The sequence below is a fragment of the Adiantum capillus-veneris genome, chromosome 2, assembly GCF_014529385.1.
Source record: "Adiantum capillus-veneris isolate H3 chromosome 2, ASM1452938v2, whole genome shotgun sequence".
Lineage (NCBI taxonomy): Eukaryota > Viridiplantae > Streptophyta > Polypodiopsida > Polypodiales > Pteridaceae > Adiantum > Adiantum capillus-veneris.
The window spans coordinates 81,870,120-81,888,580 of record NC_140932.1 but is presented as its reverse complement, the minus strand read 5'-3'; the positions used below and the strand labels follow the sequence as shown (position 1 = coordinate 81,888,580).

The 18,461-nt window shown below is 46.6% G+C and overlaps 2 protein-coding genes across 2 annotated transcripts in view; one reads left to right on the top strand and one right to left on the bottom strand.

Moving 5' to 3' along the window:
- Positions 1–1,027: 1,027 nt before the first annotated feature.
- Positions 1,028–18,461, bottom strand: part of LOC147463076 (DNA mismatch repair protein) — a 38,650-nt gene continuing 21,216 nt past the window's right edge. Inside the window, exon 2 of the mRNA XM_086487138.1 lies at positions 1,028–1,299. Within this exon, the coding sequence (XP_086343264.1) occupies positions 1,184–1,299 (116 nt within the window). The 3' untranslated portion in view covers positions 1,028–1,183. The remainder of the gene's footprint in view (positions 1,300–18,461) is intronic.
- Positions 16,267–18,428, top strand: LOC147463078 (uncharacterized). The gene has a single exon (XM_086487126.1). The coding sequence runs from the start codon at positions 16,471–16,473 to the stop codon at positions 18,361–18,363; it is 1,893 nt and encodes a 630-aa protein (XP_086343252.1). The 5' UTR covers positions 16,267–16,470; the 3' UTR covers positions 18,364–18,428.

Here is an 18,461-nt window from a genome sequence, read left to right as displayed (position 1 = left end):
TATTGCATGACTCTAGAAAAAGGTCTGAAACCTTCTCTGAACAGGCAGTGGAAGCAACCGCGTATCTCATAGTACACCGAGCAATGACGTGCAGTGCAGCTCTGTCTCTCGCTCTAAGTTACATAGGTGACATATCCTTGCCCCTGCTGGCACCCCTCGAAAACGGCCAATCTCGATCTGGAGCTGATGTGAGGATGTGCTTATTTGCCCAATAGCGCATCTTATCCTATGAGATAAGTGTGTATCCATGTATGCAAGCTTAGTCACAAAGCCGTCCTCCATAAGTTGGAGAAGATGCTCTCTGTAGAAGGCCATCTTCGTGCCCAACTCCTGTGTCAGCTATATCCATGTGCTCCTAGTATCTAGCTGAATCAGATCCTGGCGTATGAGTCTTGTGATCTCTGTCCGCGTGAGAGACGGAGGGTGCATCCAAGGAGTATTGAAACAGAGGCAATCTATCCATGTTGAAACCATGCAACTAAAACCATGTTGTCATCTGTCCATACCAACATGTTGTATCGCCTTGTAGAGCTAGTTGTCGAGATGACTTCAGGGCAAGCCGAGCGTATCTGTCCTTGGCGAGATCCCATAGACCATGCATAGAGAGAGAGAGAGAGAGAGAGAGAGAGAGAGAGAGAGAGATTGGTTTTGGTTTTCTCGACTTCAAGATTTACCATTAAAGAACAAACAATAATTTGAAGGTATCCACTCAAAACAATCATTATCGTAGCTCCACAGCTAGAAAAACCAACCAAACACTATGGTCATTGCCTCTGGCAGGCCAAGAAGATAGCTTTTCAAGTAATAGTCAAATGACAAATCCCTCTAGAATTCTCCCCGTGAAGGTTTTCCAAGCATTCAAGAAAAATAATATATAACACGTGTGTGTTTTTCTTTTTTGGGGGGAAGGGGGGGGGGGGGGGGGGGGGGGGGGGGGGGGCTCACACCAGTCCCTTCTGTTTCATTGTCCATTACACCCCTCTTGGTACCATACAGAAACTCATTCTTACTAAGCCACAGAACCACCTTGAAAAAGGGCCTTTTTGGCTTTGCACTTTCTCTAGATTGAGATCATCATACATAGTCCCAAGAAATGAACAAGGTACCAGAACTACAATGTCCAAGACAGCCTAAAATGTTTTGAAGAGCAATTAACTTCAAGAACTGCTGCATCCATCGAACATTAGCTAGTGTTATCTGTACTCGTGACCTGTGGTACAGAAGGAACACCTTCAACAGAATCCATAAAAGCCCGACGCTCTGCTCTCTGCTCTGCCTCTATTGCAGTTACTTTTTCATCTGTTTCAAGAAAATTAAGCTCTCAAGCAAGTGAAAAATAGCACTACAGAATCTTTTAATCTCACAACTTGCTCAAAGCTCCAATTGATCATTTCTAAACTCAGAATCATGCAAGCACAACAGCAATTAAAGGACCATTCTATGGGCCCACTTCAAAACCCTTTAATGAGTTAAAGACAATGCCTAATAGTAAAGAAGTGCAAGGTGTAAACTCATGGTAATCATAACGATACAATCCACATGCTTAGCACTAACTATATATGAGAACATCCCGTCTAATGACATCTGTCTTACAACGGGTGTGAGTATCAACATGTACCGACCAACTCCACCATCCCCCCCACCCCCCTCTTGCTCAAAGAGATCAAACTTGTAAATAAAAAACCATTGTTTCACACCAAAATATATGATACATTAATTGGTTGAATTTCATTGTGAAGGCATCCATACTAAAAATACTAGAGAGGATTGACAAAAGCTTCAAGCTCACAAAGCTCATCCATATCGAAGAGAGATTGTCAAAGAGGTCTCAGAAATAATAATCTGAGTCATCAGAGGCAAGCTGTCAAAACAAATCTCTATTTCACATTTGTCAATTCGTCTAAACAGTTCAATCTACCAAAAGAGTATCAAAAGCATCTGTGCAAATGCACGCACGAGCATCTGTCTGCTTCATGTTTTACGGCTTGGTGGATGCACAGCAAACTCACCCATGTTAAAACACTAAAGAAAATTTCACATACACAATACAAAAAGGTGGATGACAGACTTGCACAGAACTAATTTATTTTTTTTTTATTTGAACAACCCAGTATCTGCTGGTCTCAAATCGATGTAAGACTTGCATGTTATCAACGCCTTAATCAAGATTTCCTCTGTATTAAATACTAGGCAACAGCAAGCTCTCACGATTCCTTCGATAAGACAATGCCTTGGTGGATACACAGCAAACTTAGCCATGATAAAGCACTAAAGAAAATACACAATACAAAAAGGTGGATGACACACTTGCAAATATTTATTTATTTTTTTGAACAACTCAGTATCTATTGGTCTCAAATCAATGTATGACTTGCATGTTATCGATGCCTTAGACCGGATTTCCTCTTTATTTGGCAACAGGAAGCTCTCATGATCCCTTCAATAAGACAATCCCTTGTCACAGTTCACCTCCTTAAGCCAAATTTAGCAAATAAGTCTTTGAACAAAGCTATAACATGGGACTCAACGATCAAAGATGAGCAGTTTGATCAGAAGCAAAAGTTCAAGTTGAAGAATTCAAGAATAATGAAGATCTAGATAGCTCCATAACTTGTGACTGAAAGCTTTTACAAATTCAAAAACCCTATCAACACCAAAGCTATCATTTTATGTAGCAAATAAGGACATCTCCAAGTATATGTGGGGTAACAACATATACCTAGATGAATCCAGGATAAGCCCAGATTCACCCTTAAAGGAAAGTGCAAGGTATAGACCCATGGTAGTCACCCACAAGACAATATAACCATCAGCTCCATCATGCATAGTATTGACTAAATACCACGACATCCCCACTAACGTCATCAGTGCCCAATAGTGGGTGTAGAACTAGGTACTAACATATGCTCCCAAACACAACACACACCACACGCACCTGATATACTCTAAAAAAACCTAAAAAGTACTTGAGGGCCAATAATTGGGCTGTTGTAATTCTTCTTTGTCTTCAATACCATTCATATGTTGCTTTTCACCAACAGCATATCCCTTTTGTCAGTAAACTCTAAAACAAAAGCTTAAAAGAGTTCTCGTATGTCCATCATTCATGGTCCTGAACTCTTTATCTTCTCTTGCAGACATAGCTGGCATCAACCTTCAGCAGGCTCTTCATGCACCTTCCCTTGGTTCGCACTATGCAACCCAACCGCACTGCTTGGCTCACCTCGACAATCTTTATGGAGGACCATAATGGATAGTACATGTGGCCCACTTTTCCCTCATCAACTCTTTGGACTAGTGGCCCATGACTAGCGGACAGACTCAATAGCCACGATGCTATTATTAGAGTATAAAGCACTCATGCTGCTTTACTTGGTTTAGGGCATAGTTTGTACGGCTAATGTGTCTTCAACATCCATCTTCTTATTGTCGTTGTTGCTCTTCTTCTTACCCTTCTGCTTCTTGTTGTTGTTGTTGGAAGAACCCGCAAAGGCTTTGAAGCCGGGCTTCTTCCCCACATTGAACCGCTCCTCTAACCAATACCATTGGGACTATCTCCTCCCAAGTTATGTTGCTCAATCCAAGACTCGTAATCTGCGAAGAATAAAAGTTGATATAACGGGGATGCTGTCAAAATGTTGCTCTCTTTTGACCATACCTCAGCTATTGACTAGCGGAAGGTATGGTGACAAAGGAAGGTAGGTGCACGTTTGTATAGAGGTCATTCATGCTTTGACCGTACTCTATAAAACCAACGAGCTGAGTTTCTATCACCCTCCGGAGGTGATGGGCATACTCAACGATGATAAAGGCTAGCATTTGTCAAGCTAGAGCAAAAATACTAGAAGCGCTAGAGATCAAAACACCCGAATAGTGTGTTACTAAGTCAAACAATACGTGGTCTTTTAAGCTCCCCGCTTTTATTGAATTTACTACTGATTATTTGGAACATTCCAAAGGAAGAAACATTGAAGATGAACTTACTGCGAGCCAAAATGAACAAACGTTTTTCATGATTCTTTTGAACGAGTATCCTTTCTCAACAAGTAAAGAAATAAAATGGCACAACTGAACAACAAAAGCAATTTACTCGAACAAAGATGAGAAAATCTAAATAGTTGAGAGCAAATGACATCGTAATTAGGTAAAAGAGAAATGTTCGAAGAAATGTGAGGCATGCGGATGATATAGGTTATTAGAAAATTCAGAAACCGGCCATGCCTCCTCCCGAAACTAGTCCAGCCATCCTCCATCAAAAGCCATCATAGAGAGAGAGAGAGAGAGAGAGAGAGAGAGAGAGAGAGAGAGAGAGAGAGAGAGAATGAAATGAAATGAAATGTAATGTTATATTAATGTCTTCAAAAGGCCAAAATGACCTACGAGACCAAACTGTTACAAAATTGTGAATCTGATACCATGTTTGGGAACCAAAAGACTAGAACAAAAATACTACTACTACTACTAGAATTCATCCTCATCTGCACTTTGGATGTCGAGAGAGTATGGCTCGAATCCTCTGTTGTAGTCTTTGTCGATGCTATGTAGCCCCTCTCCTCAATCGTGGCCATCTGGATCTCCGTAGCTTCAGTGCTAAGTTGATGAGAGTGCCGTAAGGGTCGAATGAGTGTGGGCCGACCTCTACAGTGATGGTTGCTCCTCTGACTGTCCCATATCTAGTGAAAAGAGATCTGTAATCCGTCTCTTGGACTGTCTCTCTCCCGTAAAGTGTCTCTATATATGTGTAACTCATGTAGATATAGCCCAAGACATCTTTGATCCTCATAACTCATGACCCTAGAGAAAGAACCGAAACCCTCTCTAAATAAGCAGTGGAAACGGCCCCGAATCTTGTAGTACACTGTGCAATGACATATGTTATGTAGCTCTGTCTCTGGCTCTAGCTAGCATAAGCGGCATATCCTGTTATCTGCTAGTATCCCTCTAGATCTACCAGTCTCAATCTCCAGTTGATGTGAGGATGTGCATATATGACCAATGGCACACAACCATGAGACATATGTGTCTCCATGTACCTGGGTCGAATCACAAACCCATCTCCTATGAGGTGGAGAAGATGCTCTCTATAGAAAGGCATCTTCATGCCCAACTCCTGTGGCAGCTCTCTCTATGTCCTCTTGGCATCTAGCTATATCAGGTACTTACAAACGAGTCTAGTAATCTCCAACCGTGTAAGAGACATCAAGGGTGTCTAAAGAGAGTACTGGAAAGGGGGCAGCCTATCCATGGTGAAGCCATGCATCTGAAACCATGATGTCATCTGTGCATACCAGCATGAAGTGTCCCCCTGAAGAGCTAACTATCTGGAAGACTCAAGGGCCAGTCTAGCATATCTGCCTCTAGTAGTATCCCACAAGCTGTGCACAAAGGAGACTGATCTGGTAAGCGCCTCAATCTCCATAGGAGGGGCAGCTAGCTCTACTCGAATAATAGCGTGGAGTACGGAGGCCTTGGCTCTGATCAATCGAGACATCATAGATACCAAGGGCCTCTCCATACGTCTCCAACCATCTTGGCCTACACAAGGTCCCCATATCTACACCGGATACAACATAGCTGAGGCTACTATAGTATCAAAGAGCCATAACTTTGTCCGAGGTTCCTGAACCTACGAACACATCCTCTCCAAGCCTCCCAAGGCCACATAAGCTCTAGTTAGTCTAGTCTCTGCTGCTCTCCCCAAAGAAAACATTGGCCCAGTGAAGACAACCTCAAGGTAAGTGTATGCATCCGTATACTCTACAATCTTCTAACCATATGTGAAAGTCGGTGTTGATCTCTTGATCCATTGTGGTGTGGTGTTAAACACCATAACCTTGGTTTTACCAAGGTTTACAGACAATCTACTATCCTTTGTAAAACTATGTAATGCAGCCAACTGTTGCTGCATACCCTCTGGTGAGTCAGAGATAAACACAATATCATCAGTATTGTAAGGTGCAGCGGAAGTGAAGGTTGAACTTTGCTAAAGATGAGTGCTCCGAACTGTGCTCAAGGTTCCTTTTACTTACGGAAGGAAGAGCCTTCCGTTCCTTTAGTGAGAGAGTGCAAGTGATCACAAACAAAGTGGATAAACATTGTGAATGAAGGTGTTGAGACTGAGAGATAGAGAGAGAAGAATACGACATCAGAATGTTGTCAAACCCTCCTCCGAAGGCCCGACCTTTCTATGGCGAGAGTAATCTACTATTGATTGCACAATCTCTACAATGCTTTGGGCTTGCCGACGATGTCTACGACGACAAGACCAGCTGAAATCTGAAAACGCTAATGGCTGAAAGCTGCAAATCTTTATCTGCTGAATTCTGACTCTATGTCGGTGACGACGGCGATGACGACAATGCGTCGACGACATGCTGAAAACGCAGATGCTTAAATCTGTGTTTTCCGGGCTGAATCTGCAAACGCTAGCTGATTTGACCGTGCGACGAGAATCTGTTGCGGGAAAGTGAGATCTGCGAGGTTCCGAACTTGTTCTACGGTGTCTTGATGCTGAAAACTGAAAACGCCGATGCTACCTGTGGTCCTGTCGCGACGAATCTGCAAAAACGCTAGGGTGCTTGCTGATTCAAAAACACTAAGGGCTGATCTGGGTCCTGCTGCAAAAACGCTAGGCTTCTGCTGATGCAATCTGCTAACACCAAGCTTGATCTGCTGTCTGCAAAACGCTGGCTGACCTTGATGAAAAACGCTAGGCTCTTCTTGGTCTGTTGGTTGAAAAACGCTATGTCTCCTGCCGGGGGGTCTTGTTGAGAAGGTGCACTGTCAAACATGCGGTTCCTACTGCCTCTTCTGCCAGAAAGTGCTAGCGCTAGGGTTCCTTATATACTTCCTTTCTCAAATTGCCCTACCCAGTTTCCCAACAAAAGTCACTTAAAAATAATAAGTGAAAATTGGCTAAAATAGAAAAAATAGGTCTATGCACTGTAAAAATGCTCCTGATGGGTTTTGATGGTAATCTGATGATCGTGCTGTGTGCAACCAGAGGATATGCATCTACTCTAAGTGCCTGGACATGCACGGTCTGCGAACAGACTCACAAAAGTGCCAGAACACTTCCTAAGCTAACTGACTGAATTGAACCCTTGCCATGAAGTAGCTTGTCCACATACACATAGGGTTAGATGTGCACGTGACATCCCCTCCTTTTCAGAGTGAGGTACTGGTACCGAACTGTATAGCGTCGAGGGAGATCGCCAACAGCGTCTGGAATCCTGGAAAGGACTCTTCACCGGCCCACTCTGATGCGTGGGTCATGCGATACTTGAACTTCATAAAGGTCTGCAATGCTTGCTTCTTTGGGCCACGCCAAAAGCGACACAAAGTCGTCTATGGCTCCTTCAATGCTTACACTTCATCGATAGTCATGCGTCTACCTTCATCAAGAATCTCGGAGAATGAAAATTCCTGAAACCATTTCCAACACAAAACCATGAACATACTTAGTCCATGTAAAGTGACTAGAAAAATACTATTCCTTCGGAAAAACTGTGCATGCAATGCAGATAAACAAATAGACGGAGTGCCAAACCGTTCATCAAACACACGCAAACAATGGAATCGAAACTTGTCTTTCTGATCTAAATAAATCAACTGTGGCAAATCACAATGGAAATGCCGATGCTTGATGCTCAATCCTTCTTGTGCTCTTTCGGATACTGTGTCATGCCAAGGAAGAGACATGGAATATGAATTCCTTGGGTGCAAACATTCATCTTTTCATGAGTAATCCGCATGCATCCGTACTCATTCATGAGTGAATCGTGTTCAGGGTACAATATGTCATGCCTATAAAAAGGGATCACATAAGGACAGTGACTAAAATACAGGCAAGCATCATGAATGAAAAACTCGAACAATGCGTGTTGACTAATCATTCGAACACAAAATACTTCCTGTGGGGGTTCTTTGAACCTTGACTCGAGAGCCAAGATCGGTTCTTCGTGATCTATCGAATCTGCAATGAGGTTAGCTTCACTAGACAAGGTATCAACGAAACCATCATCTTGGTGAACAATCACATCATTATCCTGCAAATCATCATGCTCGTGAATAATCACATCTTGATCATGCAAATCATCACGCTTATAATTATCATGCAAATCATGTTGTAGCCTGCTACAGTGTCACTTTCACTTTCACACGACAGTAGTTTACAGTTAGGCTTTGGTCAGTTGGTCTTTGGTCTGGTCGGTTCACACTTGGGCAGAGACACGTGGCAGGGTGGTCTAGTGGACATCGTGGCCAGGTCACCACCGCCACCCAATGGGGATAGACTTAGATGATGTTCTTTATGAGCCGTTGGTGGCTCTTGATGATTGTACATATAAGTAGTCGTTTTGGGCCAGTGGCATTATCTTGTACGTAGTCGTCTAGAGTGGGTTTTTACACAGAGCGCGTCTTCACCATCCCAGTACATCTGAGCCTCGACACCCCCATTGTAACTGTGAGTCCTGGGCTGGAGCTGAGTGTGCTACCACGCCAGAGTCTGTATCAGTCTTTGAGATAGTCGAATCATATGTTCTGGTCTGCTGTTGTGTCTTTGCGAGCTTTGTTGACATTTCGGTTCAGTCTGTTTGAGTGAGATTGTCACGCACATTGCACTGAGGACTACCCACTGTAGAGAGCACGACACATTATCCGCGCTACAGGTGCTCTCATTTTGGCGATCACGGTGGGACCTCAAAGGAAGTCTCACTCTTGTGGGAATAAAATCGTGAAGCTAATCGGTTGTTACCTGGCTCTGCACACTTGCTTACACTGTGTAGATAGGCTCTGCACACTTGCTTACACTGTGTAGATAGTCTCTGCACACTTGCTTACACTATGTAGATAGTCTGCAAGTTTGGTCCTCTCTCGCCCTAGTCCAAGTCCTAGTCCTCGTCCCTGGTCCCTGGTCCTTGGTCTTTGGTCCTGGTCTAGTCCTCGCCCTGGTCCAGCCCTCCTCGTCCTACCAGCTAGGTGGTCTAGTCACTGGTCCTAGACCAGGTGGTCTAGCCACTATCCTCACTTGTTCTGTGTTAGACCTGTGTTGTTCACTGTTCACTGCATGACACATACAAGGCGGTCAGTTGAGCGTCAAAGCGCACTACTGAGCCCTCTGAAGCACTATAACAGAAGACGCCCGGTGGTATCTAGTAGAGGTCCATTAACCTCATCAACCTTACCTCCACATACACCATCCCCCATTCCTTCATCTCCCATTCCTTCATTCCCCATTCCTTCATCCGGTTCCACATCTTCCAGATCACCTTCTCCAGTAAAGCTCTCTCCTATTCTGCTACAAGGGGCCATGGAGGCGTTGGCTAGCGTGTTGGCCAAGGTAAACATCAAGTTCCCCACCTTCAAAGGACTCTCCTCGGAAGATGCGGACGACCATGCACGGAGGTTCGTATCTCTCTGTAGAGGACGTGGTCTTAACAGGGAAGATGCTTATCTGGTACTTTTTCCATCCACCTTGGACGGCTTAGCAGACAAATGGTACAACCAGTTTGCAGAGAATCATTTTGCAACTTGGGCAGGACTAAAGACAACAGTTCTATGCAGCTTTCAGGCTGGGTGACTACCAAGAGAAAGTGTTGGATGAGTTGGCCAACATGGTGCTCCAGCCATAGGAGACTTTTGCGGAGCTTATGACCAAAACCAAGTCTCTGGTTGCCAAGCTTCCCCAGCAACCCGGTGAATTCATGGTTAAGAAGTGGGTGGAGAAGGCGCTTTCAAAAACTACTCAGCAAAAACTCCGGGAGAGCCTCCGACCTAACACCACTCTCGAGGAATTCATCGCAGCTGCTACTAGAATAGAGGGGGCTAGGAAGTTGTTCAACAACTCTCCTCACATAGATACTCCCTCTGTGTTCTCCGAAGGAAGTCCTGCTGATCCTTTGACTTCCTTGCGCAGGGAACTCGAAGCCCTCAAACTACAACGCGCCCTCCAAGAAGAGAAATCAATCTCTCTGAGACGAGAAACCATCGCACCTGGAGGCTTTCGATCAAATCAAGAGAGAACTAGAAGAGCTTCGGTCTCAGCAGGAGACCAAAGCTATGGTATGGTGCAGCTCTTGTCGCTCTCCTGGACATCCTCCACAGGACTGTCCCTTCGGGCTTACTGCCACTTCTGCGAAAACTCTGGGCACGAAGATAAGGATTGTTACTATATCAAAGGATTGCGGCAAATACAACAAAATCTAGGTCCTTCTCTCCAACAAGGGCTAGCACCTGCATCCAACATGGTCTCACCCTACGGCCATCAAAACCCGTTGCCTCCTCTGTTGACAACACCCCCTATGCAACAAGGTATGCACAACAACTTTGCACCCCACAGCTTTTATCATAACTTTACTCCCTCAGTTCCCCAAAGTTTCTACACCTCAGCCTCCAGCACCATGCAACAACAAGAGCAGCGACCACCTCGTCCCCCGTTTCGTCCGTCTAATCGGCCAAATCCTATGCTACAGATGCGGTGAATATGGGGATTACCAAAGTAAGTGTCCTTTACCTGAAGGGTCTCCTCCTTGCAGACATTGTCCGGAGTCTAAGGACCACTACAGTAAAGATTGTCCCAAACAAAGGGCATCCTCATCTTCAGGCCCAAATCAAAATCAACAAGAGTTTACATTCCCGAAAATCAATCTAATCACAGTGAACACCACCTCTCAGCCAGCACCTGCTACACATACAGTTCAGCCACAAGCAGCAGCATAGCCTACTGGGGTGCTCACTCGAGCACAAAGAGCAGCCCTGGGTTTAAGTTTGCCAACGGGACCATCCGGTCCAACACTTCAACAACCTGTTCAAAATGTCACACCCGTAAGTGGTGCAAAGAATAGGCCAATCTCTATGCTTTCGGACATTGATGGAGCCTTCCTGGCAGCAGTAGCTGACTTGCAACAGGTCAAAGTTTCCGAGGAGGCCCAGGTTGTAGAAGCTAGGCCCACAGCGGAAGCAATCTTGAAGAACACCTTTCAGCAAGTGTCTCTTTATGAGATGCTCCGGCTAGATGCAACCCTGAGAAGTGACACCCTCTCTATAATTCAGTCTTTGTACCCTGGTATAGGGCCTAGTGGCGGGCACCTACCTGTGCAGCCCCTGGAGTCCTACATGATTTCATATCCAGCTGCTCCCCTCACCAACTATAAAAGTCCACGTCTTACTGTATCTATTCTTGGGCAGTCATTCTCAGGCGTCATAGTGGATGGTGGGTCTGGAATCAATCAAATGCCTGAATTTACCATGTCAGCCTTAGGTCTGCAGCCTACTCGCCCTGCTCCGTTCACTGTTACATTGGCAGACCAGAGGACAGTCTATCCTGTGGGCATAGTAGAGAAGGTGCCTTTGAAGGTACAAGACTTCACATTTAGCTTGGATTTTGTGGTGGTCAGTCTTCCTCAGGTGGAGGGAGGATTTCCTTTGTTGATTGGTAGACCATGGTTGCGGCATACTAAAGCACTTCATGATTGGGGAAACGACGCCATGTGGATACACACTCCCGGCTCCCAAATGCAACCAATCCGGCTTGAAGGAGGGATGGATCCGGTGGCTCAGCACAGCTCACTGTCAGTACAGTCCAACCCCGACCCTAAGCAGCCCATCCCACCTGACGGGTCTGACGAGGACCTGCTACAGTGGTTGGAAGCTACCACTTCGATGCCATGCTACATGGTCTCTACTCAAAACTTACCTGTGCCGCCAGTAACACTCTCTCTTCAAAATCCTCAGGAGGACACAGATGGCCAAAGTCCTACAGCAGACAGTACAACAGTCGAAGAAGTAAGTGTGTTTGCCCCAAATTCTCATGCTTCGAATGACCCGCCGATGGAAGCCCTCGGTCTTGGGGAACCTATAACACATCACCGAAGGGGGAAGAAATCTCCTCTGCATGCACTCGCCAAAGATTTCCCCCTTCCTGGAGCATCTCCCAAGTCGGACCCCCTTCAAAAGCACTCTGTCATGTCGTCTGCATCTGAAGATTTACCCTTCGAGGAGCTCCCACAGGGATGGTTATAAGAAGAGTATGCATAGTTTCCAATCGATCAAACACCTGCACATGATGTCTTGAGGCTCCAAGAGGCAGCTCACCTTTCATCTTCAGAAGCACCCTCTCCAGCTACACCCCCAGACCCGGTCAGAGAAGTCAACCTGGGAGATTCTGACAACCCTCAGCACATACTGTTAGCAGCTTGGTTATGGGAGCATCCCACATTACTCAATCAGGTAGTCTCTTTCATACACTCTTTTAAAGATGTTTTTGCTTGGTCCTACAAGGATTTAGAGAGGATTCCACCAAAATTGGGTGTCCACACTTACCTCTGGTTGAAGGGGCTAAGCCTGTCAGAGGCCGAGCTTACAAGCTCAACCCGAAGTATGCTGAGGCGGTCAAGGCAGAGTTAGAAAAAATTCAAGAGACAAGGATCATAGTACCTGTGGAGCACTCTGAGTGGTTATCACCGATGGTGATAGCGCCTAAGAAGCAATCCAACAAAATCCGTGTGTACGTCGATTACCGTGCGCTGAATAAGGTAACTATCTCGGATGGTTTCCCAACACCTTTCACTGAGCGTATGCTCGAAGATGTAGCAGGGCATGTATTGTACAGTTTCATGGATGGGTTTAGTGGATACAATCAGTTGGGTATCCATCCAGGTGATCAGCTTAAAACGGCCTTTGTGACTCCCTGGGGTATTTTTATATACACTCGAATGTCTTTTGGGTTGAAAAATGCCCCACCTTCTTTCAATAGGGCGGTATATCTCATCTTTTGTCCTCTGCTTACGGATCATCTTCGCATCTTCATGGACGATTTCTTGACATTCTCAAGTGCTCAATGTTCAACCCCAGTGGAAAACCTAGAGGAATACCTCGATCAGCTCTCTGTTGTCTTCCTCAGGTGCAGAGAGGCACGCCTAAAACTAAATCCTAACAAATGTCATTTTTTGGTTACTGAAGGCACACTTCTAGGCCATGTGGTGTCTGCTAAAGGTTTAGCGCTTGACCCAGAGAAGATTGTGGCAATCTTAAAGTTACCACCTCCCATCAACCCAAAAAGGGTACAGAGCTTTGTAGGCCACACAGGGTATCATCGCAGGTTTATACGCATGTATGTACAGGTGGCTCAACCCCTGACCCGCCTAACCAATGCTGCTGTTCCCTTTCAATGGTCAAAGGCAGAGGCTGAAGCTTTTGTATACCTTAAAAAACGCCTCACTGAAGCGCCTATCTTAGTAGCTCCCAATTGGTCTCTCACCTTTCATGTGCATACAGATGCCAGTCAACTGGCTGTGGGTGCGGTGCTAACTCAACCTAGTAAGGAGTATAACCTAGATCGCCCTGTTCACTATGCAAGTCGCCTACTCACCAAGGCAGAGTGCAACTATAGCACCACAGAAAGGGAAGGTTTAGCTATTGTGTATGCTCTGCAAAAATTTCGGCACTACTTATTAGGGGTCCACTTCACAATTATTATTGATCACCATGCCCTGCAATATCTGCTCAACAAGCCGCAGGTTGCAGGTAGAGTATGGCGATGGCTACTCTTATTTCAAGAGTTCGATTTCGAAGTGGTACTCAGGCCCGGCAAACATCATGTCCTTGCCGACCACCCTTCTCGCGTTCACACTGGTGAAGAAGCAACAAGAGGGGTTGCTGACGACTTTCCTGATAGCAGTCTCTTTAAGGTGGATACCACGCCAGAATGGTACGACGATGTTTTGCATCTGCTTTCTACTGGACTCTACCCAGAGAATGCTTCTCCCCTGCAAAAGAGACGCCTGTTGCTGAAGTCTAGGCCTTTCACTCTCATTGGGAGCCAGCTATACAAATAAGGGCAGGATGGTGTTCTGAGGCGGTGTGTCTCCCCTCATGAAGTCGAGTATATTTTAGAGGATGCCCATAGTGGTCCCACTGGTGGCCATTACCCTGGCCATATTACTGCACAAAAGATTCTCCAGTGTGGCTTATGGTGGCCCTATATTTTCCGCGATGCAATTGCCTATGTAAAGGTATGTGATGTATGTCAACGCTGTGGCCCTAAACCAAGCAAACAATCAAACCGTCCTCTACAGGTCTCTATGGCATGGCAACCCTTTGAGAGATGGGGCATAGATTTTGTAGGCCCAATTACTCCCTCTGCCCAACCCGGCAATCGGAAGTATCTCTTGGTGGCTACCGACTACGCAACAAAGTGGGCAGGGGTACTTGCAACAACGGACTGCACTGGCACTACGGTAGCCAAGTTTCTCTACGAAAATATTTTGTGCACGTTTGGATGTCCCTTGGAAATCACCAGTGACAGGGGTAGTCACTTTGTGAATGAAACAATTTCTACCTAGCTCGCCAACTACAAGATTTTTCACAGAAAATCTTGTTCCTATTACCCTAGAGCAAACGGGAAGGCAGAGAGCACTAATAAGGTTCTGATAGCACTCCTACGAAAAGCATGTCATCTTCATCCCTCAACTTGGGCTCAAGCTATCCACGGTACACTTTGGGCTTATCGAACTTCTTTCAAAGCCACAACCAATCACACCCCATTTCAATTGGCTTTCGGTTTGGAAGTGATAGCACCTTTTGAATTCAACTCAGGATCCCTGCGAGTGGGGAGTCTTCGCGCCAATGGAAATTTGGGGTCGGCATCTGTCTCTCGTCTTTTCCTTTTGGAGGAAAGCCGAGGTTTGGCTTCACTGGCTCTAGAAGCAGAGCAGCTTCGTCGTAAAGCCTGGCATGATCGCCATCTCAGGAAGCCGCAAATAACGCAAGGAGCACTGGTGCTACTTTATTAGGCCAAGTTTCTGAAAAAGCAAAGAAGTTGGTCCCAGCATGGCAAGGACCATATAAGGTGATGGAGATTCTACCCCACGGCGCTGTACAATTAGCCACTCTCGAAGGAGTTACGTTGCCTTTAGTCAATGGATCGGATAAAATGCTATCATGCTTAAGCTGCAGCTCAAGGGTCTAACCAAGCTACATTAAGTGTGGAGTTTCGCCGATTCCTAAACATTTCAATAACCAAATCACCCTCCCCTTAGACAGCTCTCCTTCTGCAGACTCTAATAAGCTCAAGGGGGTTGATTCTAAATTGGATCAACTCTCTCCTTCAATCTCTGTCTTTCTTGGGCATAACCTAATCTCCTCAATCTCTGCTCAATACCTTTTCTTAGCTTTTGCCTCTCAAGTGAAACTCAGTTCTTTGGTATGCATAAATGCCTCTGTATCTTTGAGTGGCGTAGTTATTTATGAAAGATTCCCGTTTTATCTGCGTTTTATCTGCCACTTCTGAGTACCTCGAATATATCAATGCTTTCTATTATCTTGTCGTAGCTAAATCGTTAAGGTCTCTGGGTTAGTTTTCTAAGCATTAAAAAAAACTCCCTCCTTATTTTTCTATTCTCTACGTTGTCTCTCCTCTCAACCCCATCCCCTAAGCCTAATGCTCGCCCTAGCGCTTTCCCGCTCTCCTCGCCTGTGCCCCTTACTCTTGCCCTCGCCCTAGTCTTGGCCTTCCTCATCCTTTCCCATTCCCTCGCCCTAACCCTTCCCTTCCCCCTCGCCCTCGCCCTTCCCATCCCCTCACCCTAGCCCCCTCACCCTCTGCCCTCGCCCTAGCCCTAACCCTCCCACCCCCTCGCCCTCACCCTCACCCTCTCCCACTGCCCTCGCCCTCTCCCATCCCCTCGCCCTTTCCTCACACCCTCGCCTAGCCCCCTCACCCTCTCGTCCTCGCCCCTAGCCTAATCCCCCACCCCCTCACCCTCTCGCCCTCGCCCTAAACCTCCCCCTATCCCCTCGCCCAAAAAACTCCCCCTCACCCTCTCGCCCCTCGCCCTAGCCCCCTCACCCTCGCCCTAACCCTCCCGCCCCCCTCTCGCCCTCGCCCTTTCCCATCCCCTCTCACCCTCGCCCTAAACCTTCCCCTCTCGCCCTCGCCCTAAAACTCCCCCTCACCCTCTCGCCCTCGCCCTAACCCTCCCGCCCCCCTCTCGCCTTCGCCCCTTGCCCTTTCCCCCTCGCCCTCGCCCCCCCTCACCCTCTCGCCCTCGCCCTCGCCTCTCCCAACCCTGGCCCCTCGCCTTTCCCTCTCGCCCTCGCCTAAACCCTCCCACCCCCTCGCCCTCGCCCTCTCCCATCCCCTCGCCCTCGCCCCTAGCCCCTTCCCATCCTCTCGCCCCTTGCCCCTGCCCTGTTCCTCGCCCCTAGCCCCTCGCCCTGGCCCACTCTCGGCCTTGGTCCTCACCCGCCCCCAACCTTGGCTTGCACAAAAGCAAAAAACCTAAAAAGCACCTTTTTTTATTAAAAAAAACTAGAAAGCTACTTTAGCTTCAACCTAAAAGTAAATCAATCTCCACTTCTTCATATCAGAAGCGCCAAGAGTCTTCCAACTTCCCAGCGCGAGGTGCCTCCGAAGCTCCTACGCCCTGCTACTCCAATTTCTCACTGGAAGTCCCCACACAGTTTAGTAAGATGGTTCGTACTCGAAATAGGGAAAAGCATCTGCAATCAGAGGAAGAGTCCTCTGCATCTGAGGATAGCTCTGACAGTAAATCAGACTATACTCCTAGTTCAGAGCAAATTTCAGAGGAATCTTCAGAGGAAGATTCACCACAGTCCGTCACTGCTGACAGAGTCACCAATCTCCAGGTGCCTCGCCCGTCTGGTGCCCTCTCCAAGGTACCTTTAATAATGATATATCATCTACAGGCTCCGAATCCAGCACTCAAGGATGTATTCTCTCAGCAGCAACTGATACACTTGGGTCTTCCAAATTTGGCTCAAACCGATTTGTCTGCCAATATCTCTACTGCCAAGCTATGTTCCCTCTTGCTAACTTTTCCAAAGCTGAATGATACTGCACTTACAGCGGAGGATATCGGACGGGCTATGGGAATATTGACTGTGTTGGCACCTCTGCCCGCAACAAAAACCTTCTCGAATCTCTCACCAGAAGAAACTGCAAATGCTTGTCAGGAACTTTTGTTGTACTCACATCCAGACTATCACAGGAGTCCGCAACTGTATTCAGTGTTACAGTATTATTTTTTACTGCGAGCACCTGAAAGAACAGGGGTTCCATCTTCTCCAAGTTCTCCAGCAATATGTGATGCTCTATTTTGTCTCTACCACTGCCTGCCATACCCATTTCACAATTTGCTGTTTAAAGCGCTACAGGACAGGGCAAAGCGTTTTCGGACTCAGCGTAAAGGCAAAGCGGAAAGGTTCAATTGCTATGCGTCGCCTATTATGTATTGGGTAGTACAGATTATGCAGCAAAAGACAGATGCAAAAGCAGTTCTTACCCTTCAAGATGATCCAAAAGAGCAAGAACGTTCCAAAATGGCCAAAGAGAAAGGCATCTTGCGCAAGAGGGCAAAGGTACAAAAAGACTCATCTGAGCAGCTGGCAACACTACCTTTCTCAGAATCACAGGTCAAAATCTCTGACGTCCATACGACAACACCAGCGGTGCGTATGTCTACTTCTATGGCCACCTCCACTTTCACACCACCTCTTGTGAGTAGTGTTGCAATCACTAAAACACAACCTCCAATTGTGTCGCCAGCACCACGTACTACTCTTAATGCTGGGGCACCGAAGGATACTGCAGGGGCATCTAGCTCTGGGGCGCCTACATCTGACAAGCATGACATATATGATACTTTTGCGCCTCAGGCCGACAGACTTTTAGAGGCAGACAGAAGAGCCATTTCGACGATTATCAATGCAGCCCTCTCATTGCAAGGTACCAACGGTATGCATCGCGCTTGCTATGATGGTATGACAAGGGAAGTGCAAACGCATCTTCAAAGAGAGATGGATAGGGACAATTTCATTGCTACAGCTCAAGATCGCATAAGAATCTTAACTCAACAGGTAGTGGACCTCAAACATATTGTCCACACTCAACAAAAACAGTTAAAAGAGACAAATGATATGACCGCAGCAATTCAGGACCTCTCTCCGGTGGTACATACACTATGTCCTTCTTGTGCAAAATACCAAGCTGTAGCCATTTCACAGGCAGTTCCAGGTACAGCTACAACTACAACCCCGGTTTCTCAGCAAGTTCTTGCTATGGCAACACAGGTACCGACACAGACGGACATTTCCAAAGCACATTCAGGGGATTCTCAAACAGCAAAGAAAGAAAATCCCACCAATATGGAGTCTAAACCAACAGGATCGGTCTCATCACAATTTCAAGGTCCCTCTGTGGCCTCCCCTCCCAGTCCCCATCCTTTCCTCATCACTTCTGCGGCTTCCCGGGATTCCAACAACCTGTTCCACCCTCGCAGCCTGCGCAGTCTTTTCCTGGGTTTCCACCAGCTCCACCTACTCACCCTCAACCGTCTCACATGACGCAGGTTGCTGCTCATGGGGTGGCTACTCCATACCCGATATACCCTCCTCATGGCCACTACCCCTCACCATATACTTGGCCTCCATCTCCTTACCCA

Excerpts from the sequence above, each read along its gene's own strand:
- LOC147463078 (XM_086487126.1), top strand. The coding sequence starts at position 16,471 with ATGGTTCGTACTCGAAATAGGGAAAAGCATCTGCAATCAGAGGAAGAG.